Here is a 19170-nt window from a genome sequence, read left to right as displayed (position 1 = left end):
GCGAAATTGAGACGTGACGACACAGTACACCGAGTGTTTTGCGTAAAAATACGTGCGCCGCTCTTCGGGAGAAAGCTGCTTCCTTGTGTTACCAATAGCATGGTTGTAGCTGAGCTGCTGCGCGGACCACCGGAACTGCGGGAATGCATTCCGCCTCTCTCACCGAGAACGCGTCTGTGTCGACGTTGTGGAAGCTTGGTGCTGCACGCCGCACAAAGGCTCCGACTTGCGGGCCTCCGCGTGACGCCGCTTCCGCACGCGGCCCGTGCTCGTCGTCACAGCGAAATGACGAATAGAGGGGCGGTGTTGTTTGCCGCCGCGCGAGCGGGCGGCGCGACCGTGGTTTGTTTTGAAGGCACTCGCCGGCGGCCATGTTTCTGGGTCGCGGCTCGCCCACGGTCAAGGCGACGGGCGACCCACGCGCGGCCAGCAGCGCGGGCGGCAGCGCTGCCCTTGAAAAGCCGTGGTCTCCGCGCGCCGCGCGCAGAATGACGAGCGCCGCGATCCAAGCGCACCTGCAGCCTTCGTACCGGCTGCCCATGGTGCTCGGCTTCCAGGAGCGAGAGCTCGAAGCGGCTTTCGAGCACAACCGAAACCCCAACTTCAGCGACCTGGCAATCCTGGCAGCAGAGACGGGCTTGCCGCTCGACGCCGTCAAGGTGAGGCTCGTGCGTTTACCTGCCGACGGCATCGCGGGGAACCTCGAGCGAGCCAAGTTGCACGCACTGCTACGGCCTGCTGAACAGTGCTTTCATGGTTATATTGCGCTTAGTTTTACACTGACGATATTAAGTGAAGGACAGGACGTGGACGGACTTGCGCTACGTCCGTCTACGTCCTGTCCTTCACTTAATATCGTCAGTGTAAAACTAAGCGCAATATAACCATGAACGTTCACCAACTAGCCCCCTTCATTGCTTTACTGAACGCAATGAAGGGCAATTACTGCCTGCGCTGTGCCTCGCTGCACTGACGCCTAACACTTTGTCAAATCTCCTGCGCTGCTACGCTCGTCACGAGGTTATTGCCACTCTTTCGAGAAGACGAATGGCGAATTGATCAAAAATAAACAAATACAGGACGCTCGCAGAATTGACCGAGATTCATTTAATATGAAAAGAGAAATTGCGACGTTTATTTTTTTACAGCTCTCCTGGCTGCAATTCCTTCCCGTCGCCCCACTTCTTTTTGTTCCTTTTTCGCCTAAATTTAGCATTCCACGCTGGAACACGTTCTCGTAGCACTGGCGCGCCCTAGAATTTTTGTAACACGCCCCAGTAAGGTCGCTGATTGGGTATATTCACTAAGTTTCCTTTCAATCGCTTTGGGACACATGCTGCGACTGCGGAATTGAAATCGGTCAGTGCTCAAACGTGCGCATGTCCAGTTGATGGGTATCCTTAGGCTGCCACTAGTTTCCGAGATATTCCATCCCAAAATATATCACGAAATATATTGTTGCTACGCAGAGGTTTGTCCAGCAGTGCTCAAGTAAAGGTCTCTAAGAAAATTTTAAGCAGAGCGCCAGTGCATTTCGCCGAAAGTTCGGGCCCGGACATCCCGCAACTGGTGTCATCGTGCCTGCAAGATTCTTAGTGTCGGCGCATATTAATTTTTATTTCACTCCCTTTCTTTCAACCATATCTCACCTGGAGTATCGTGTCAGGCCTGTTGCTAGGTAAAAGTCACCAGATTTCATTAAATTTTCTCGCTCTCATGCCTTCAATTCCCCAATCGCTGCACGTACGCTCACATTACCAATTAGGAAACTAATTAGTGCGTTTTATTAACTGCCCGATTGGCGATGATCGCATATAGATTCTGATGTTCTGATATTGGCCAGCAAATGTTTTTTCTTTCTAGAATTCCCTGTTTTTAATAACAGGAGACAGGTGACGCTGCAACACGTATACTGCCGTGTGTGCTATGAAGTATGCGTGATTGAAACTTTATGTACTTCGTGCGCTTTTGAACTGCGTCAGATCGAAGTAATGATAACCAAAGAGGACATCTTGGAAAGACAAACGCAATACGGCAATCGAAACACACATGCAATATCCATATTATCACCGTGTGTATTTCAAATCAGGAAGCAACCGAGTGTAGAAAGAAAATCTTTTGCACTATTTTCGTCTCATCCTGACTTTCATGGACAGCTGCACTGTCCGTCAGCGAAGTCTAAAGTATGCTTTCTGCGCGCACTTCATGTGCTTATCTGCGTCACACGCCTGTAACCTTGTCTAATATTTCCTCCTGAAAAGAATTTCAGTGTTATGGATAACTGAAATTACGTCATTTAAGACTCCATCTCCGTATGTGTATTACAAACTAAGCTTCTAAAGAAAAGGCTGTCTTTACTGCCATGCTACCGGTGTCACAAGCCCGCAAGGGGCTACCAGAAGCACGTTTTTAAAGAAATGAAACTAAAGTATGGGCCCTCTATCCCTACGAATGACTGATAGGAAACTGCTTAGAAGGGATGAACAATTGAGCGAGTTCATAAAGCTTCGTCCTTACGCAGCACACATATGGTATAGGAGTAAGTCAAGGCTGCATTGTGCTCCTCCTATTCTGCAAGCTTATCATACCTCTTTGCGAGAATGCCCAAATAAGGAGGTGACCTTGTATGCATACCGAATTATATTTGCGGGTCACCGGGAAGCTAATAAGGGGGCACTCCGTCCATTAGTGAGGCTGAAGATGGTTTTATTGAGCACTCTTCGAAAGCACAATGAAGGAAACAATGTAAACAAAGAAAAGCATAATAATAAAAACTTAGAGCGCTAAGAACACGAAGGACGTAGGAAAAGGAACGCACACCACACCCGCTCACTCACAACTGATGTCACAACACTCACAACTGTTTCTTTTTCTACGTCCTTCGTGTTTTTAGCCCTATAAGCTTTTATTATTATGCGTTACCAACTAGCCCACCTATCTATCCTTTTGCAAATAAAAGCTAATGTATGTGATATTGTTTTCAATGCATTTCTTCGAGTTATCCGCATACACCCTCACATCCCGATATACAGGATTCCAATGAAACGTCTCCCGCGTTAGGCGGCTCGTCATGTTTTCCCGTACTGTTTGAGCTTGGAGCGCTTTCCCATCGGCGAGCTGATGGTGAGGAGACAGGGTGCTCCCTTCCGGTGGCCGCAAAGCGGGCGGAAAGGCATTTGTGCGCATTCGAGCGTTGCATTCTTTTGAGCGCCGCAATCCTGCCCCGTCGGTTGTTGGCAAAGCGCGTTCGCACTTGCCCTTCCTTCTTTTCCTGCTCTAAACAGTTATGAGCATGGAATGTGGCTATCTCTGCAGCACCACGCTCGAACGCCTCGGCAATGCAAGTAAAACTGAAAAACATGTCTTCTTTAGTTTGCTTCGAATCGCAATATATATATATATATATATATATATATATATATATATATATATATATATATATATATATATATATATATATATATATATTCTGGCAACACAATGTGCTTGGCAAGTACTGGTAGAGTGTGTATCTACATATCGTCAGAAAAAAGAGAACAAACGGTAACACGAAGGACAGCATAGGGGAAATTACTTGTAGTTCTTCGAATTACAGAAGTGATAAATAAATGGAAATAAAAGTGGATGAAAAACGACTGGTCGCATGTGGGTTACGAACCCACGTGCGATGATCTTACCAACACACACACACACACACACAGACATATATATATATATATATATATATATATATATAGATAGATATATAGATATATCGGAATAAGTGTGTTATAACCCCTGCTTAGTCTCCTAGTTCATAATATGGTTTTAACGGGCCACATCAAAGGAAGCACCAGGAAAAAAAATCGCCGGTTACTACGACAGGCCCTAATGCGAAATTTGAATGCCGCTCTATACGTGTTTTCATTTCGCGATATATTGAGGCAATGAATTTGAGAAAGACATGTAGCAGAGTCGGCGATCGTCGAAAGTCTGATCTGCGGGTCAAGCGCGTCGACTTTTATATAAGACTCGTCGAAGGTGCTAGTGTAAATTAAACAAGAACTTGAGAGGAAACCCAAAATGGTTTTGGAAATATGTAAAACAAAACCGAAAAGTAGACATATCCATACTATCTTTAACTATTAACGGCAAACCCGTGACGTCAGACTGTCAGAGGGCAGAATGCTTTAACCAGTACTTCCAATCCGTGTTTTCGCAGGTATCTGCTGGGGAGACTTCGCTTTTGAACAACGCCAATCAGGGCGATATGATGCCAGACATTGAAATTGATGTTAGTGGCGTCGATTCTTTATTACGCCATTTAGATGAAACAAAAGCAATTGGATCTGATGGAATATCCCCAGTGGTCCTTAAAGAGTGCCATAGCATCATTGCTTCGTACTTAAAGCTCATCTATAAGCTTTCCCTTGAAACAGGCCTGATACCCCAAGATTTGAAAACAGCAAGCGTGATACAAGTTTTTAAATCGGGCGATAGAAAACTCAGAGAAAACTATAAGCCGATTTCACTAACGTCGATATGTTGCAAAATATTCGAACACATTTCGTATAGTAACATATCTACATTCCTTGACTCAAACGCTTTCTTTACACCCTCCCAGCACGGATTCCGAAAAGGTTATTCCTGCAACACACAACTAATGGAACTTCAGCATTTTTAATCCAAAGTCATTGGTAAGAACAGTCAGGTAGACGCGGTTTTTATTGATTTTCAAAAATATTTCGGTACTGTGGCCCATATAAGCTCTTAGACGTAAAGCGTGCTGCAGTAAATGTAAACAAAAACGTTCAAAATTGGATACGAAACTACCTAAACGGAAGAGCACAGTCTGTCGTCCTAAACAACGCCGCATCTTCACCAATAACTGTTTCTTTGGGCGTTCCTCAGGGAAGTGTACTGGGCCTCTTGTTATTTTTAATCTACATAAACGACATTGTCGAAGTAATTACATCACCCGTAAATCTATTTGCCGATGACTATGTGATTTACAGAGAAATTACTACTGAATATGACATACATTTCTTTGCAAACAAAATTATATAAGGTAGCGAACTGGGTGTAAAAAATGGAACAGGAATTTAAATTTTCAAAAGTGCAGTAGCGTAAGTTTTTCCAAAAATTATCCAAATTTCAGCCCCGATATAACATCAATGGCACCCTTATCGACATATAGTCGGAATACAAGTATATAGGAGTTTATTTCACCGAATCACTCACTTGCGTAAACATATTGACACTGTCATAGCAAAAGCGAGTAAGATGCTACATTTTATTCGCAGAAATTTCAAATAGGCGACACGCGAAGTTAAAGGAGCTTTATATTTCTGACATGTCAGAGCAATACTTGATAATGTCTCTGTAATATGGGATCCCTATCAAGATTACCTCATTAATAGACCGGAAAAACTACAGAACCCAGCAGTAAGGTTTGTTTGCAATAATTAAAGCCCGTACTCTAGCGTTTCAGAAATGAAGGCCACCTTAGGATAGCATCTGCTACATACACGTAGGCAGAAGCTAAAGCTCAAAGTATTTCACCGAATATATAAGAGTCAGACAGGTATCCATCGCTATAACTATCTTCTGGAACCAAATTACATATACACAGGCTATGATAACAACAAGATATCAGCCTGCAACTGCAGAACAATTTTTACAACTCTTTTTCCCCCAAATCAATTAGACAGTAGAACAGTGTATCAAATGATATAGAAGATGTGTCAAATAACGAACTATTCTATTACGTGTTGTGACGGCGCTCTTGTAAAACAACTGTATGTGTTATATATCCTGAAAACCTGTTTGTTTCACCTTACTTGTATGTCTTTCTGTAAATGCTATTGTAGTACTTCTGTTTGTGATCATATATGCGTGCAAAAGCTCTTCTGTTTTACTGGTTATGTTTTGTTCCTCCCCACCTAATGCCTTTATAGCAATGTAGGTACTCCCTAAATAAATAAATAAAAAGTAATCGCTAGTGCCGCGTGGCTTCCAGAAAGTACTACACAATTCGTGTGGTACGTACAATCAGATTACAAAACAATCGTAAACCATGACAACCGAAACAAGCGCGAACGAGACCGAACCAAGCAAACCAAACAAGCGCGAGCGAGAGCTGACGCGAGCAGACGATAGTACGAAAGGAGCCATCCGGCTTAGACCAGATGCGAATACGCATCGGGCGGTCGGGTGGGTCCGCATGACACCAGTTTCCCGCGCGCACGTCACTGAAGGGGCCGCTCTCATTGGTATCCGCCATTCGCGGCTCACGTCCTTTCATCTCCTGCTCCGCGTTCGCTCTTTCATCTTTCGCTTTGCTCGTTCGCTCGGTTACGCCGCCGACGCTCGCCGCAGGAACGGTCGCCTAAGAGCTGCGTTCTCATATGCAATATTTGTAAAAGGCGAAACCTATCGCTGTACTGGTTGGCCAGGCTTCAGGAACTGTGAAGCACGAGGAATATAGCTCAGATCAGTGCGTTTTCCTCAGGCGTTTAGAGAAGAGTGAAGACGAATACAACATCTTACGCGCTCCCGTGAGCAGCGCTTGATCCTTTCCAACTTTAGTGACAAAAGACAAGAAGAGAGGTTCACACCACAACTCGTTGTGATGCGAACCTCTCTTCCTGTCTTTTGTTTTTTGCGACTGTTTTTCTTTTCTTTTCGTGAATAAACACATAAGAAAACGCGCTGCTCTGAGATATACTCCAGGGTATTCATCTTCCGCACCCCTGAAGTATGGTCGATCGATCGGGACAAGAAATATTTTCACCTTTCACACTGCTATCGAAACCTGAGAACTGGCTTTTGAGAAGGAGCATCAGGACAGAATGCAGCAGCAGTGGTTAAAAGCTCTTATCGTATATATTATTACGATATCATCGAGCGATGCTCAAGAGACGAGCCGCCGCGAGAACGACGATGAAGTTGGTCAGTGCGCTTGGCGCGCGAGCGAGTGTCGGCCTGGCTGCCTGGCTCCAGAGTAAATAGCCTGTAAATAGCCTCTTCTGTCTGTGTCTTTCCGCACGCAACATTCTGGTGGAGGTCAGCGATCCCCGTCCTTACTACGGAACTCCCAAGTGGTCGGCACACCGAGCTTGTCACCATGCCTCCCGGTGGCGCACCCACCTCTGCAACGGCTTCGGCTTGTCCCACTGCTCCAATCGTCATGGTCGCCCCACATCGCGACCCAGGTGTGTTCTCTGGCCTGGAGGGACAGGATGTTTACGACTGGATCAAGCTCTATGAACACGCCAGTGCTAATAACAGGTGGGACCCAACGATTATGCTCGCCAATGTCATCTTTTATCTCGGCGGCACCCCACGCGTGTGGCACCAAACGCATGACGACGAGATAACCAGTTGGGACAGTTTCAAAGAGAAGCTACGGGAACTGTTCGGCGACACCATTGGGCGCAAGGCTGCCGCGAGAAAGGCTCTTGCGTCTCGTGTTCAGTCATCTACGGAGCCGTACGTTTCCTACATCCTCGACGTCTTGGCTCTATGCCGCCAAGCTGACGATGCTATGTCCGAAACAGATAAAGTGTCACATGTTCTAAAAGCAGCGCCGGCGACGCTTTCAATTTGCTTGTTTTCGGCAACGTCTCGACTATCGACGCCATCATCAAAGAATGCCGTCGCCTTGAACAAGCTAAGAGCCGCCGTATCACACACCACATCACGCGGCTACCCAACACTGCTGCTACGTCGACATGGGAGGGTCGACCACGTCAGACCACCACCTGTGGCGACGTCACCCGTATTGTTCGCCGCGAACTCGAGGCCGCCTGTTCGCCAGCTTTCTCCACGACGCCTCCCGATCCACCAGCAACCACCATTGCGATGATTCAGGCCGTCGTCCGACAGGAATTTGAGAACATGGGTCTGAACTCCGTGTGTTCCACGTCTCAATCCAGCGTTCCCCAATTCTCTAGCGGCCCTTCTTGTCCTCGGCAGTCCTTTTCCGCCACATCTCGCCGCAACCCGTCCGATTGGCGTACCCCTGATGACCGGCCGATCTGCTTCCACTGCTGTAGCATCGGCCACGTCGCTCGTCACTGCCGCAACCGATGGCCACCACCTCCTCGGACATACGCCGCCGCTTATTCCCGCACCTTTGGACCTTCCGTTTCCTATACCACCCGCCATGAATCCACTGCCGCTGATGCTCCTGCTCGCCCTCACCTCGACGCCATCAGTTTCGTTCGCCCCAACCCCGTCGCTTCTCTTCGCCGCCTATCGCCTCCCGGATCCAGCCGGAGAACTAGGCACTGCAGCTTCTGGAGGTGAAGCTGCGTTGTCGACCCTGCCCTCAAATCCTCTGCTCACGTTACCCACGAACCGAAACCTTCTTGACGTTGACGGCTATCCTGTCAGGGCACTAATCGATACAGGAGCACATCTTTCTATTATGAGTGCTGCCTTCCGACGACGACTGAACAAGCTCCTCACCCCAGCGTCGGCACGCGTCATCCGCGTTGCGGATGGCGGTACTGTGCCTATCATCGGCATGTGTACGGCACGCGTCAGCATCGCCGGCCGCCACACTCCTGTCCTCTTCACCGTAATTGGTCATTGCCCCCACGACCTCATTCTCGGCCTCGATTTTTTCTCCGAACATTCTGCTCTTATTGACTGATCCCTGCCGAGCCCTTTCATCGTGTCCGCTTAGACCTTCTGGGCCCATTTCCGCAATCTACATCAGGAAACAAGTGGGTTGCAGTCGCGGCGGACTACGCGACTCGCTACGCCGTAACCCGTGCTCTTCCGACCAGTTGCGCAACTGATGTTGCGGACTTCCTCCTACATGATATCATATTGAAGCATGGTGCTCCGCGTCAATTGCTAACAGACCGTGGCCGTACGTTTTTGGCCAAAGTCATCGACGACATCATGCGTGCCTGCTCAATACGGCATAAATTTACCACCTCCTACCACCCCCAAACGAACGACCTCACTGAGCGCTTGAACCGCACCCTTGCAGACATGCTATCCAAATACGTTTCTGACGGCCACCGTGACTGGGACCTGGCTCTGCCTTACATTACCTTTGCATACAACTCTTCCCGTCTCGAAACTGCTGGCTTTTCCCCGTTTTATCTCTTGTACGGCCGCGAACCAACGCTACCACTGGACACTGTGCTTCCGTCCGCCACAGCTTCAACTAGCGATTATGCCCGTGATAAAATCTCCCATGCTGACCCCGCTCGCCAACTTGCGCGCGCTCGCCTACAAGTGTATCAAGACAAGCAGAAGCAACGCTACGACCTCCGTCACCGTGATGTCCATTTTGTGCCCGGCAGCCTCGTGTTGCTTTGGTCACCATCGCGTAAAGTTGGCCTTTGTGAAAAACTGCTTTCCTGTTACACAGGCCCATATCGCGTGCTCCGCAAAGTGACCGATGTCACCTATGAAATCTTTCTAGCCACGCCCACTACATCCTCCGCTGAGACAACCAGTGACATTGTCCACGTCGCCCGACTCAAGCCCTACAACTCTCCACGCGCCTTGGATATTTAACAGCACCGTGACGGTGCTTTTGCACCCGGGGGGATAGTATTACGATATCATCGAGCGATGCTCAAGAGACGAGCCGCCGTGAGAACGACGGCGAAGTTGGTCGGTGCGCTTGGCGCTCGAGCGAGTGTCGGCCTGGCTGCCTGGCTCCAGTGTAAATAGCCTGTAAATAGCCTCTTCTGTCTGTGTCTTTCCACACGCAACAATATGTAGCAGAAGATGAGCACGTTAGCCAATCAATAGTTTTTAGGGGGGAGCTGTTTACTCATAAGGGAGGGTCTCTCGTCACAACGCCGAGAAATAAAATACCTGCAGCGCACACCTACCCCCCGCCCTTCTCGTGAACCACTGATTTCTAAACCTTCATCAAAGCTCTAATGAGGACGGGTCTTACCTACCCGTATTTCATTTCGGTATTTAGACGAAACAGGCAACCGAACAACTTTTTTCTCTGTCAACTGTTTTGCATGTCACAAAGCGGTCAGATTTACGCTTTGTCTGCTGTTGTTGGATGTACGCATAGAAGTGTTTGACATTATCAACCTATTTCCATGCATTGTAAGAGCCGTGCTTAAAACTAATAGCATAGTGCGACAATTATGCGAATTTCGTAAAAGGGCGACCTCTTTAAACAGTTCACTTTTTCTGCCTTCACTGCCTTATTCCAGGCACTTTGCGGTAGGTGGGTATTTCATGTCTCGCCACACTTTGGACCTCTCTAATAAAAAAGAAATGCATGACATACAGTGGAACCTCTGCCTTCGAGCATAGCAGCCCAAAGCTCGTACTTCAACAGGGCCACGATCGCACGCATACTCCTCTCGTGCCGACAAGCTCTTTGGGGCGTCTGCCGCGTGCGTCACGTGCCACTAGGCGTCCGGAACGACGCTTCCGCGGCTGCCAAGAAAGTGGAAACCGATCTCGACGTCGAACGGATGGACAGCAGACTTGCCCACCTGATCGAGGCAAAAAAACGCCCTGCTCCGCAGATGGAAGGGTCAAAGGCTCAATCGCAGACTCAGAAAAAAGATCTCGGAGCTCAACAAGGTCATCGATGACCACTGCAAGGCGCTATGCCAGCAGCAGTGGGACGAGTTCTGCGAATCCATCGACGGACAGATGCGCAACGGCAAATATTGGGGTATGCTGAAGCACCTTCTCGACGAAAGCGGCTCGAAGTCAAATCAGAAGCATACGTACGTTGGCCCGGGATCTTCACGAAGCCACCAGGTCTCACACGGTCGATGACCTCGTCTCAAAACTTGTACAGAAGTACTTGCCCCTCCGTCGCGACGGAGATCCGGCGACCCAACTCCCGGACTACCGAGGCCCTGCACGCCCCGAGCTCGACGAAGACTTCTCCGTTGCCGAGGTGAGACAGGCTATCTTCGCGCTCAACCGCAAGTCTGCGCCGGGTCCGGAAGGAGTCACCAACAGAATGTTGAGAAACCTCGAGGACAGCTCGATCATCTTTGTGACCGACAAAATCAACGACTCCTGGAATAGCGGCGTTGTTCCTGCAGAATGGAAGATGGCCTGCACGGTGCTGACTCCCAAGCCCGGCAAGGCCCCGAACGTCGAGAACCTCAGGCCGATTTCCCTAACCTCCTGCGTCGGCAAGGGCATGGAGTGCGTCGTCCTCAACAGGGTCAACGGGTACCTCGAAGACAACGAGGTTTACACGTACAACATGATCGGCTTCCGCGCCGGACTCTCGACGCAGGATGCAATGAAGCTAATAAAGCATCAGATTGTGGATGGCCGTTCCAGAGACGTTAAGGCTTTGCTCGGTCTGGACCTTGAGAAAGCTTTCGACAACGTGCTCCACAGCTTCATCGTAACGATAAATTCAGACCTGGGCCTCGGTTCCAGATTCCATAGCTACGTCAGCTCTTTTCTAACGGACAGGAAGGCCAAGCTTCCCATTGGGGGCTTCCGCTCCGACGATGTGCCCCTCGGAGGGCGTGGCACTCCTCAGGGTGCCGTCATCTCACCCACACTGTTTAACATCTGTATGATTGGTCTTTCCGAGAGGTTGGCACACGTAGAGGGCGTCAAGCACACCATATACGCCAACGACATCACCTTATGGTGCTCCGGCGGCTGCGAGGGCAGAATCCAAGAATCCATGCAGGAGGCGATCGACGCGATCGAGGAGTATTCTGCCCCACCGGACTTCGATGCTCTCCCGCCAAGTCGGAGCTTCTGCTTTACAGAAAAGAGAAGGGAGGCAGACCCAAAGATTGGAAACCAGTCTCCGAAAGCAGCACCAGTCTTCGCACTTGTGACGAGGGGTGATACCCAGGGTTGACGTTATTCGAGTCCTGGGCGTGTTTGTCGAATTCAACGGCGGGAACGGAACTGCTCTCCGCAAGATCATCGCAAAGACAGACAACGCTTTCCGCCTCGTTCGCAGAATAGCAAACCGGCACCGAGGAATGAAGGAGAACAATCTCCTCAGGCTTATCAATGCCTTCGTACTATGTCACTTTACGTACACAATTTCTATGCACAACTGGCTCAGAGCGGAGCGAGACAAGCTCAACGCTCTCATCCGCAAAACGGTCAAGAGGGCTCTCGGGCTACCCATCAGGACCCATACCGAGGATCTCCTCAAGCTGGGGGTGCATAACACTGCCGAGGAGATTGCGAAGCCCAAGAACGCGCGCAACTCACTCGCCTGAGCACCACAGCGGCAGGTAAACACATCCTCGAAGAGCTGGGTTACCACCCTGCGGGATTCCCGATGGTCAGTACCCCGATCCCTAGGTGCATTCGAGACAAGTTCGAAGCAGCCCCTGTGCCCCGAAACGTCCATCCCGTCCATAACGAGGGCAGACGCAAGGCCAGAGCAGCAGCGATCCTCAAACAGATCAAGCAACGACACATTAGAGCAAGCTTCGTCGACGCTGCGGAGTACAGCGATCGTAAGACCTTTGCCATCGTTGTGGTCGACTCCAGCGGCAAGATTTCCAATAGCGCCTCCATTCGCACTTCAGACCCCGGAGTCGCCGAGCAAGCCGCCATCGACCTCGCCCTGCTAGTCGGTCGTGGGTCCGAGATATATAGCGATTCCAAAACGGCAGTTAGGGCTTTTCAGAAGGGTTGCATCACCAAGCAAACTGCTCGTCTTCTTAGCAGCTCGAGTCGATATGCTCTCACGCATCATTCAATCCACTGATGTCCCGCTCACGTAGGGTCGGTCGAGGGTGCTCCCCCGAACCTCAATGAGTCTGCTCACGAGGCTGCGCGTGACCTCACCGACCACGCTTCCTCTGCAAGAAGCACCCACTCCCCTCCTCCCTACGGCCACAGGGACGCTCCCGCTACTCACAACGAGATTATTAAATTCTTCTACATGTCTAGAAGGGTCTTTCCACCTCCTCACCCCAAGTTGAATAGGGCGCAAGCCGTTTTGCTTAGACTTCTGCAGACCAGCACGTATCCGTGTAAGTCCGTTCTCCACGAGGTTTACCCGGACGTGTATCGCGACGACGCCTGCCCCTCCTGCGGGCAGACCTCCACTCTAGCGCACACGCTCTGGGAGTGCGGGTCGACATACCCCAAGTTCATCAAGGAGGAGTGGGACTCGCTTCTGCGTAGTCCCGCTCTAGAAAAGCAAATCCTGGCTGTCCGGTGTGCCCGCGACCGGGCTGGTGGGCTAGACCTGCCGGTCCCGACTTGGGACTAGCCGGGTGCGCGACGAGTTCGCGTCCTCGCCGGACCTGCAATAAAGTTTCTTCACTCACTCACTCACGTGCCAGTTTCTAGTGTTCTTTCTTTGTGGCAGCTCGCGCCTTGAGAAGCCGTGTTAGACTGCCCCTCCCCCTCCCCTCCCCCCCCATCTCCGGGATCGGCCCACATTCCGCAGTACTTCAGTCGTAGCAGTTGCACGTAGAAACTGTGCGAAGCTATACCACCTTCGTGATCGGCCCAGGTCGAACAGGTTCTAACGTTTTCTTTTTTTACATATACTATCGGTGCTGATTAGGACCAAGATAGCAATGGTATTACACAATTAAAAGAATTACAATAAAACAACTCACCAATAACAATAAATTCATACTTGGTGTAACATAAATGAACTATATACAGAGCGGTAATGTACCATTAAATCAAATTCTGGGGTTATACGTGTCAAAACCACGATTTGATTATGGGGCATGCCGTAGTGGGGAACTCCGTATTAATTTTGACCGCCTGGGGTTCTTTAACGCGCACCCAATGCACGGTACACGGGTGTTTTTACATTTCAACCCCACTGAAATGCGGCCGCCGTGGCCGGGATTCGATGCCGCGCCCTCGTCAGCCACTACGCAACCACGGCGGGTGATAATTCACTATGGTCGAAATGTTAGGTGCTAGCAATAATCGACAACGGAAGAGAACCACTGCCCGCCGTGGTGGCGTAGTGGCTTCGGCCTTGTGCTGTCAAGCCCGAATGCACGGGTCAAATCCAGGCCAAGGCGGCCGCATTTCGACGGGGGTGAAATGCAAAAATTATGCAGATCCCACGCACTGTGGGAATCGATGTAAGCGAAGCTTTCCGTGCTGGATGCTTTGATTGACGATAATTAGCCGTGATGTTGACGGCTAACCCTTAATTTCTTCAACGTTTAGGCTAACACGAGAGCGGTGAGTTGATGCTAAACATTACCTTGCGTGCCTTGCGTTACCTTGCGTGCTCTTTGTCTGCGTAGTACACAGAACACACAGGGAGAGGTGTTTGCTTGAGGCGTTGTTGTGTACCATATTTTATAGCCTCTGAGAGGGTTGAGCGTTGTCATTTCCTCACATGGCACATCGCATCGTGGCAGAAGTATGAAAATTGAATTGGATTATGGGGCTATACGTGCCAAAACAACACTCGGATTATGAGGCGCGCCGTAGTGGCAGACTCCCGATTAATTTTGACACCGTGATGTTCTTTAACGTGATCCCGAAATCTAAGTGCACGTGTGTTTTCTTTTTCGCCCCCGTCGAAATGCGGCTGCCGCGATTGGGATCAAATCCACGACCTCTAGCACTGCCATAGCCGCAAAGCTACCGTGGCGGGCACAGAAGTGTTGATTTGACGGTCGATAGCTTCCGTAGTGTCGCCTGGACCCTGCGGTGCGCTTTAATTAATGCGGCTCTGCTTCTGCACGCCCTGCATAATTAGTCCGCTTGAAATATTTGTATGGCGTTTATTTTTCAGAAATAGCAGCAACGTTCCGTACCGTACCTTGAACTTAAGCTTACCTGTTTCGTTGCCTTCTCACGTCACCTCCCCCCTTCTCTTATATAACAACTGCCTCTTCTCCCTCTCCTTCTTCTCCTCTTCTTCTCGTCTCTACAGTTCTATCTGCGTCCCCTCTGGCCTCGCACGTTAGTAGAAAGGGAAGCGCTGCAGTTTCTGAGGGGAGTCACGGATAATGCTTCTGACGGGAGTCACGGATAATTACAGCTGTCAAGCGGCTAATGTGGCGAACGCCAGGGAGCTCCATAGGGCATTGTGCACATTCGACGCGGTAGGGTGAAAACGAGTTTCTCCCTTCGCCTTTCCTCTCTTACTCGCCCCTGACGCTGTGTGCGCGACAGCACCAGCCACAGCAGCCCACAGCAGCAGCAACAACAGTGGGAAAGTCGAAGGAAGAGGCAAAGAAAGCTTCGCTTTAAGACAGCCGTGTACCGTGCATTGGGTGCACGTTAAAGAGCCCCAATTAAGTGATAAAAATTAATCCAGCGTCTCCAACTACGGCGTGCCTCATAATTACATCGTGGTGTTGGCACGCAAAACCTCAGAATTCAATCCAATTGAATTCATCGCGTGAAATACGCGAACACAACCGCGCAAGTTTTTGCGGTGCCGAAAACACCATGCCTATGCCGTGATGGTTCGCAGCCTTCTTCAGGTTTTACGTAAGCCTCTGTAACTAAGGAACCACTAGCGGTTTTTTTTTTTCACACAAGACGCCTGGTTCCTTCTGCCACTGCTTTCGTGAGCAACCTTTAAACTTCTGCAGGAGGGTCTCAACTACCGCTGTAAACACCCACTGTGGGAGCCCAGCTGATTTTAATCTTTTAATCTGATGTAGGAAACTGGCCTGCATCTCGTGAGGACACGATTTCGTAAGGGCCGACTCCAAACACAAGGAAGGGACTGCCCTCTTGAGGGTCTTAGAATGGGCGGATGAGTACGGCAGTAAAGCTTTCTTAGGCCGCGGACAGTACGCCCAACAGGTGTGGTGTTCCCTGAAGGTGAGCTTTAAATCTAAAAACTGTAAACATCCTTTGGATGGCAGTTCGTGGCTGATAGTTAGACCCTTCCCATAGTCGTGAAACTTCACCATTGTCAACCCTAGTGCAATTAGTTGTGCTAGTTTGATTCTTATGAACAAGTAAATCGTTCACGCACCTAGACACTTTCATAACATCACTCACATAACATCATCGTCACTAATAGCAGTAACAAGGTCACGGTCAATATAAGCTAAAAAATGTTACATAGCACAAGGGTTACACAAGAGACGATGCATATATCTTGTCTCTGCAGGAACAGGCCTTTGTCAAAGCCTATAAAAGTGTATTAGAGGTTGGATTGAGCAACATTTTGACGAGACACACAGAAGAGAAACACACACCACAGAGCGCTCTGTGGTGTGTGTTTCTCTTCTGTGTGTCTCGTCAAAATGTTGCTCAATCCAGCCTCTAATACGCTATATGCCAACACGCCCAGTTGTCAACCTTGGCAAGTTTCATCTATAAAAGTGTGCTTCAAATGAAATTCTATTACAGTCATTGAGTTGTCTACAGTCGAGCCTGTAGAGTTCTGACCTTCAATTTCAGAGTTCTCTTTTATGCAAGTTCTAACGCATTTAAAAAGCACACTATGAGAAACGGAATAAAACAGGTCCTGTACGTCAACTGAGAATGCCAAACCCAGGCGCAAGGTCGCCTTCAAAAAAAAAAAACGCGAGACCTCCAAGGATTTTTTTTTTTTTTTTTTTTTTTGTCGCAAACGACCCGATTTCAAGTGTCCTAGCAGAAATTGGCTAGCCTCGTGCTGCCACGAGCATTTTTCACTAACAACGGTGCAGAAATGTATCTCAGCTTTGTGCGTTCTTGCACTAAAAATAAACACCTGCAAGGTGCCGGACTTACTATTGCGGATGCCATTATAGCGAGCCCCTGTGTGTCTCTTCTTGTGTGATACCCTGTTTCCCAATTTCGCGCATGTAGAGATCAGCCATTTTAACGCTCAGACATTCACGCTATACACTCGTTACGTTCGTGTGATCCTTTGACAAATCCTATGAACTGGCTATTGTGTAACAGACTTTCTAGTGGAGCAATAGCGTGGATATCTGGGGAAGAAAAATGCGCTGCGGCTAAAGCTCGAACAAGTTACAATAATTTGAGTGACACCCACATACAACCAACTGGAAATGCATTTTGTTAACATGTAGTATTTGTATCGATGCCAGATGCGAGAAGTTACGTGCGGTATTGTTATCTGTATCTGTTTATGTGACAAAACGAGAATTTAAAATCTTTTTTTTTTTGCTCTCGCTTTATTTCTTCTAACGGTATCTTTTTGTGCGTGTACACATGCTTCTATTCTGTTTTCTCAGTTTGTTAGATCACACAACACCATGTTTTATTTATTTTTATATCGTTACTGTGTGGTGCTGCAGTGTTGAATATTTAGGAATGCCCTAGGTAATATGTCAAAATGATGGATGCTGTCATATCAGTGTTTATTTCTAGTGATGTCCCGGCCATTGACAACAAGTTCTCAATACGTTCAATACTGCTGTCAAATGAACAAACGACCCCTGGGTACTTATCCCGCTGCTGAACAACTTTTAGCCCAGGAGACCAGTCCACTCATGGAAGGAATAAAGTAGATCCAAAGCGATTCAAACGGAATGGTCAGACTATGGGCCCTGCAGGTATCTGCAGGACCCATATAGTCGGCACGGCCCAAACGAGTTTTGCGGTGACCCACCGTCGTGGCTAAATGGCTATGGGGTCTTCTGTTGCTGGACGCGATAGGCAACAATGTCCATAATTTCAAATGAGGCAATCTATTAGCAACCAGCCTGTCATTTTTATGCCGACGCGTCTCGTTAAGCCTACGGACACCAAGATCCTCGAACGATCTCAAAAAAATTGGACGCGCTATGCGCTCACACGAACGTTTCAGATGAGTTCGAGAAAACGAAAACTCATTATAACAGTTAATGGCGACCAACGAAAGCGAGAGAGCCACGAGAATTCACGCTGAAGCGCGGGCCAACGGGGGGCCGCCATGTTGGATCGGCAACGCTATTTCTTAGCCTATACACGTAAATATTGCACCATGTGACACGAAACACACGATGGTGTTTCTTCCATGCCGCAGGGGAGTTTTCGATGGGGGCGAAATGCGAAAACACCCGTGTACTTAGATTTAGGTGCACGTTAAAGAACCCCAGGTGTCAAAATTTCCGGAGTCCTCCACTACGGCGTGCCTCATAATCAAGAAGTGGTTTTGGCACGTAAAACCCCATAATTTTTAATGCCGCAGGGGAGCGGTGTTCCAAATAGCTCTGTGACGTACGTTTGTGCATTCAAAGTTGGGGGAAGCAAACCGCCGCGCTTACGAAAGAACGCAATTAAAGAGAGCGCAAAAGAACGCAATTAGGCCTTTTGCAACGCAAAGAAAACGCCTTTGCGCCCCCAAAGCGCCACACCCTATTGCGTTCTTTTGTACCGCTTCGGTTTCCTGTACGCCCGCGGTCTGCGTCCCTAAATTTGGGCAAACGGAGGTTGCGTTTTTGCGTATATATTAGAAGTTGCTTGGGCACGCTATTACTTAAACTAAACCTATATGTATACGTTAACGTAGCGTACGTAAACCGCAGAAGCCGAACAGCGCACAGAGTATGCGCATGCAGTGGCGACAACGCTATTTATTTATTTACGTAATACGTTTACATTTGGCTGCAAACGCTATACTAAAACTCTCGGGAAGTTAAAATTCAACCGGGCTCTCAACTACATATATATACGTCGTCTGTCATACTCGAATTTAGGACGTCAAACCCCAGCAATTATTAGTTGTTGCATAAAGATGATATCTGGTGCTCGCAGATGTGGTTCGAGAACCGACTGGCGCGCTGGCGAGTGTCCCAGGGCCTGCCAGCCAACGGCAGGATGGTGAACCAGTGAAGTGGACCGGCGCTACCGCACTACCAGATGCGGTCGGCAGCCGATGCAGAGACACGAGCCAAAGACATCTTCACACACTAAAGGGACGCCTACTTCAGGCACCGGATAACGCACATTGCGGAAGTACTAACCGACCAGGGCGTGATGACTATGGCGTCCACGCTCGTGGAGCAATAAACACTATTTCTGCAACTCGTGTTTACGCACAGACAAAAGACGGTTAGTGATAAATATCACGGAGCGGCTTTGAAAGCTGGCGACGGCGTAGAGCGAAATTATTCTATGTTAATGTGGGAATATGGTACACTTAAAAGACGCAGTTTCAACCGAAATGCGAAGTATTAATTGCGATAGCAAATTATTAGACAGCTATACGAAGTTAAGGTTAGTCGTTTTATCGCCTACATAGACTGCTGCAAATATTCCCCTACTAAGTGAAATTACAGGCGAGTTGTCACG

General features: G+C 48.8%; 1 protein-coding gene across 1 annotated transcript; it reads left to right on the top strand.

Moving 5' to 3' along the window:
- The first annotated feature begins 279 nt into the window (after nucleotides 1–279).
- LOC126545485 (visual system homeobox 2-like) lies at nucleotides 280–18903 on the top strand. The gene is made up of 2 exons (XM_050193375.3): nucleotides 280–659; nucleotides 18634–18903. The coding sequence occupies exons 1-2, from the start codon at nucleotides 372–374 to the stop codon at nucleotides 18709–18711; spliced, it is 366 nt and encodes a 121-aa protein (XP_050049332.1). The 5' UTR covers nucleotides 280–371; the 3' UTR covers nucleotides 18712–18903.
- Nucleotides 18904–19170: the final 267 nt, after the last annotated feature.

Source organism: Dermacentor andersoni, chromosome 1 (genome assembly GCF_023375885.2).
Source record: "Dermacentor andersoni chromosome 1, qqDerAnde1_hic_scaffold, whole genome shotgun sequence".
Taxonomy (NCBI): Eukaryota; Metazoa; Arthropoda; class Arachnida; order Ixodida; family Ixodidae; genus Dermacentor; species Dermacentor andersoni.
The sequence above is the reverse complement of the archived record's forward strand: the minus strand, read 5'-3'. Positions and strand labels throughout refer to the sequence as shown.